The 5528-nt window shown below is 49.5% G+C and overlaps 1 protein-coding gene across 1 annotated transcript; it reads right to left on the bottom strand.

Annotated features, from left to right (window-relative positions):
- Window positions 1-227: 227 nt before the first annotated feature.
- On the bottom strand, window positions 228-5051 carry EAH_00052220 (hypothetical protein; the record flags this gene model as incomplete). Its single annotated transcript, XM_013391166.1, has 3 exons — window positions 228-1923; window positions 2364-4534; window positions 5046-5051. Coding segments are annotated over 3 exons (3873 nt in total), but the record flags the coding sequence as incomplete, so codon positions are not given.
- Window positions 5052-5528: the final 477 nt, after the last annotated feature.

Here is a 5528-nt window from a genome sequence, read left to right as displayed (position 1 = left end):
TATATATATATTATATTTATGTATATATTACCATATATATATATATATGTATATATATATATATATATATTTACATGTGTATATTATATAAATATATTTAAATTATATACATAAAAAAAAGTATAAATATAAATATAAACATAAACATAGATATAAATAAAAAGATAAATAAAAATAAATAAAAATAATTAAAAAAATAATAATAATAAATAATAATAAATATATACCTGATGTTTATATCCTCTGAGTTTCAGAAACTCTGCGAGTAGATTGAGCATCTTAACCATTTGCGAGAAGATAAGAACACGATGACCCTTTTCTTTTAATCTTTTAAGCAATTTATCTAGAAGTCTGAGTTTAGCAGATCCATCAATTAATAAACGATTTCTTTGTTCAGGTGTATTGGGAGCTTGACATAAGAAAGGATGATTACAAACTTTTTTTAACTCCATGCAGATATTCTGAAGACTTGCTCTATTTGAGCCCCCTTTCCTGGCTAATAATTCATAGTTCTTTGTTAAAATAAGTTTATAAAAATATAACTGTAAAGGGGACATCTCTACTCGTAGAATACTCTCTACCTTCTTCGGCATGCTTCGTTCAACATCTTTCTTTACTCTCCGAAGTATATATCCATTAAGCTCTTGTTGAAGAGCAGCTAATTGTTTTGTTTTTATCTCTCCGACCTCTGAATGCCTCTCAACAAGATAATATCGATGACGAAACTCCTCAAAGCTTCTATGTATTGAAGGGTTTAAGAAGTGAAGCAGGTTCCACAGCTCTTCTAGATTATTATGAAGGGGTGTACCGGAGAGAAACAGTTTATGTTGAGCTGAAAACGCCGACAGCTCAATAAATCTTTTGCTATTTATATTCTTTAATTGATGAGCTTCATCAACAACAAGTAAACTCCACGGTACTTTCTTAAGAAAATCTGCATCTATACCGCTATTTAAGATTGAGGGTGTTGTTAAACAAACATCAAACTTATACACCTGAAGCTTTGCATGCAATCTTTGTAACTCGTAGTTCCTAATAACTGTTCGGCCAACAGCATTACCGTGAACAGCAACAACATTTGCTTCAGGCAGCCATCGCTCAAACTCTCTCAACCAGTTATCTAGAGTAGATTGAGGTACGATTATAAGAATAGGAGTCAGTACGCTCTCAACAAACAGAAGATGTCCGACAACCCCTATAGTTTGAACAGTCTTTCCTAGACCCATCTCATCTGCAAGCAGCACAGACACCCCGCGCTTTAATCGCGATAATATCCAGTTTATGCCTGTTAATTGATAATCTCGAAGCTCTTGACGTTCAGCGACCCCCTCCTCCCCATTACTATTACTATTACTATTATTACTGTTGCTGTTGTTGCTGCTGCTGGACGGGGTTGCTGTGCCGTTGTTGCTGCTGCTGATGGGTGGAAGGGACCCATCGGTGAGACCTGCAGCTGCAGCAGCAGCAGCAGCAGCAGCAGTTTCTCCTTCTCCTTCACCTTGCTGCTGCTGCTGCTGTTGCTGTTGCTGTTGTTGCTGTTCCTGTTGCTGCTGGTTTTGCTGTTCCACCTGTGCCTCCCCTCCTCCTCCCTGCTGCTGCTGCTGCTGCTGCTGCTGTTGCTGCTGCTGCTGTTGCTGATCTGTATCTTCTGCGCTTCCTTCAGGCTGCAGCAGCTGATTCATATAGGCAGGCGTCTTAACATAAGGAATGAAAGGTGTTGCTGTAATAGGTTTAAAAGCAGCAGGGTCTGTGAGCGCTCGCTGTAGCTTCAACTTTGCTCGATGTAATCGCGCATCGTAAGCAGCAACCAAAGGCAGAAAAGAATATTTAACTAATGTTGCATGCGTCTCCTGTGTACATCTATCATAAGGACAGCTCCGCCACTTTACTATGTACACCCTATCGCCGTTCTCTGTCTCTTCCCTGCACATCAAAACAAACGCAATTATTTATTTATTTATTTAATTTATTTATTTATTTTATTTTATTTATTTTGTTTATTTATTTTGTTTATTTTGTTTATTTTGTTTTTTCATGCGGAATAAACTGTAAAGAGATTTTAGTCAGGAACGGTGAAAGCAATCGCAACAACACTTTGCTGCTACTGTTGCTCTTGCTGTTGCTGCTGCTGCTGCTGCTGTTGATCACCAGCAGCAGCAGGACAGCAAGAGCAGCAGCAACACAGTACAGCAACCGTAATAACCAGCAGCACGCAAAGCAACAGCAGCAGCAACAATAGCAGCAGCACCAGCACCAGCAAGAGCACCAACAGCAGCAACAAGAGCAGCAGCAGCAGCAGCAACAGCAGCAAAACAAGCACAAGCAGCAGCAGCAGCAGCAGCAGCATTAGGGGTTCGGTTTACCATCTATAGATGATGCGTTCAGCCTGCAGTGCATCTTCATCGAGCTGTTTCTGAAGCTGCTTCTCGATCTGTATTTGTTCTACTTCATCAGGCGACAAGAGCTGCATGATTTCTTTCTCTTTGTCTCTTCTTTTAATAAAGTTAATTAGCTTCTTTATACCTAGAAGAGGCTCTATTGCTGCATACGTCTCCCAGGTGTTGTGTACATGTGCTTTACCTAACCACTTGATTAAATACTCTTCGTATCCTTCGGGGGTTATGCGCCAGTCAAGAACTCTATCAACAACAAGACCTGCAACAGCTCCTGCTTCTTCACCTCCTGCGCCTCTTGCTGCTCCGTATCTATTGCTGCTGCTGCTGCTGCTGCTGCTGCTGCTGCTACTTTCGCTGTCTTCGTTCTCTTCAAACATATCTTCTTCTTCATTACAGGCAAGATTTACATAATCTACTCGGCTGCTCCGAGAACGAAGGCTGAAACTGCTGCTTCGCTCACCTCCTCCTGCTGCTGCTGAACTGCTGCTGCTGCTGCTGCTGCTGCTACGAGGTAAATGAGAAGCATAATATGCTTCACGAGACTGAGCACGTCCTCGACGCCGTCTGCTGCTGCTGCTGCTGCTGCTGCTGCTAGCACCACCGCCCCCAGGAACTCCCCAACTCAAACCCCCATCAAGTGCTGCTGCTGCTGCTGCTGCTGCTGCTGCGCCCCCAGCTGCTCCTCCTGCTGCTGCTGCACCGCGCTTTCCTGCAGATGGATCCCACGCTTCGTCTGCGTCTGGTTCTGCCTTTGCTCCTGCTGCTGCTGCTGCTGCTGCTGCTGCAGGCCCAGGGGCGGCCCCAGGTACAGCAGTAGCGGCAGCAGCTGCTGCTGCTGCTACTGCTGATGCAGCTGCTTCAGCAAACACATTGTGCTGCTGCGGCTGCTGCTGCCGCTGGGCCTGAATCAGCTGCTGCTGCTGCCGCTGCAACATCTGCTGCTGCTGCTGCAGCTGCTGAAGGTACTGCTGCTGCTGCTGCTGCTGCAGGAAGGGGCTGTGTTGCTGCTGGGCTGCCAGCAACTGGTGCTGCTGCTGCAGTTGGCGCTGCAGCAGCAACTGCTGCAGCTGCTGCTGCTGTAGCTGCTGACGGATTTGCTGCTGCCGCATAAACTGCTGCTGTATAAGCTGCTGCTGCTGCGGATTCCCGCTTGCAGCGGCAAGGTGCTGTTGCAGCAGTTGCTGCTGCTGCAGTTGCTGCTGATGAAGCTGCTGCTGCAACTGAAGCTGCTGCTGCAGCTGGTGCTGCAGCAGCTGCGAAGGAACTGAAGCGTCAGACTGGCACTGCTGCTGCAGCTGCAGCTGCTGCTGCTGCAGTTGCTGCTGTCTCAGCTGTTGCAGGTGCTGCTGCTGCAGTTGTTGCTGCTGCAAGTGCTGAAGCTGCAGATGCTGCATGGGCTGCTGCTGCAGCACTGGCTGCATCTGCTGCTGCTGCAGTTGCTGCAGCTGTTGCTGCTGAAAGTGCTGCTGCTGTAGCTGCTGCTGCTGCCGCAACAGCTGTTGTTGCATGTCCGGCTGCTGCAACTGCTGCTGCAGCTGCTGTTGCTGCAGTTGCTGCTTCAGTTGTTGCTGTTGCAGCTGCTGCTGTTGCAATTGCTGTTGCTGCAGCTGCTGTTGCTGCAGTTGCTGCTGCAACTGCTGCTGCTGAAGCTGCTGCTGCTGCAACGCTTGGGGCGCCAGCTGCTGCAGCTGAGCGTGTTGCTGCAGCTGCTGCTGCTGTAGCTGCTGCTGCTGTCGGAGCTGCTGTTCCTGAAGCTGCTGCTGCTGCAGCTGCTGCTGCTGCAGGCAACCTTCGTACACGAAACTCAACGCCGGATTGACTTGCTGCTGCTGCAGCTGCTGTTGCTGCAGCTGCTGCTGCTGCAGCTGCTGCTGCTGCGGCACTTGCTGCTGCAGCTGCGCAGCCGCGATCCCAGACCCTCCGGGGGCATTGCCTTCTGCAGCTAGCGACGGTACTGCTGCTGTTGCTGCAGCTGCTGCTGCAACACCCGCAGCAGCATCTGCTGCTGCAGGTGCTGCTGCTGCTGCTGCTGCTGCTGCTGCTGCTGCTGCTCCATCCGTTGATGCGAAGCCAAAGAGCTGCAGCCCAGACTCATCTTCGGCTGAGGCCGGGCTGCACTCTTCGCCTTCCCCTTCGACCTGGCCCATCCTGCAGCAGCAACAGCAGCAGCAGCAACAGCAGCAACAGCAGCAATGAGCAGCAGCAGCAGCAGCGATAAGCAATAGATGACTCAGTCAACAGACCACCTGGAGCAGCAGCAACAGATGCGGTAAACACAGCATCCAAGGTGAGGAGACAGCAGCAACAGCAACCGCAGTACTAGGAGAAATAGCAGCAGCAGCAGCAGCACGAGCAGCAGCAACAACACACCTAGAGAATCTTGTTGCTGCTGCAGCCGCCGCTGCTGCTGCACTCGTCGCAAGACCCGGAGCAGCAGAGTCGGCAGCGAGCCATGTGTTGCTTCTGGTGCCGCTGCTGCTGATGCAGCTGCTTCTACTGCGCTGCTGCAACCCCTGTTGTTGCTGCTGCTGCTGCTGCTGCTGCTGCTGGTCTCTCGGAGGCAATAGATTGAGAAGCAGCAGCAGCAGCAGCAGCTGAGGCGGCGGGGACGGAGCGCTTTACCTAGAAAGGCAGCAATATATCGCCCACCGCCATGTCTACAGCTGCTGCTGGTGCTGCTGCTGTTGTTGTTGCTGCTGCTGCAGTTGCTGCTGCTGGTGTTGCTGCTGCTGCTGTCGGTGCTGCTACTGCTGCATGCGAGTATGAAGATCCATCTGATGCAGAATGTAAACAACTTGCTGCAGCTGCATGCACGTGTTGAATGAATTGAGGGGATGAGGCGCGAAGGCAAGCTTTGTGCTGCAGTTGCTGCTGCTGCTGCTGCAGTTGCTGCTGCTGCTGCTGCTGTGCTCTCTTGCTGCAGCAAGAGCGGAATATATGAAGCTGAAAAGATAATGGGTCTGTTACGGTAGAGATGTGAAGAAGACAGAGAGGGCAGCAAATGCGTTTCATCCAGTGCTGCTGGAGTTGCTGCTGCTGCTGCTGCTGCTGCTGCTGCTGTACTGCAACAAGCAGCAGCAGCAAGCCCTGTCTCCCTCAGATTACGACGCCCTATTGCTGCAGCAACGCTGC

This window comes from Eimeria acervulina, genomic scaffold, assembly GCF_000499425.1.
Source record: "Eimeria acervulina Houghton genomic scaffold, Eah_scaff926, whole genome shotgun sequence".
NCBI classification, from domain to species: Eukaryota; Apicomplexa; class Conoidasida; order Eucoccidiorida; family Eimeriidae; genus Eimeria; species Eimeria acervulina.
The sequence above is the reverse complement of the archived record's forward strand: the minus strand, read 5'-3'. Positions and strand labels throughout refer to the sequence as shown.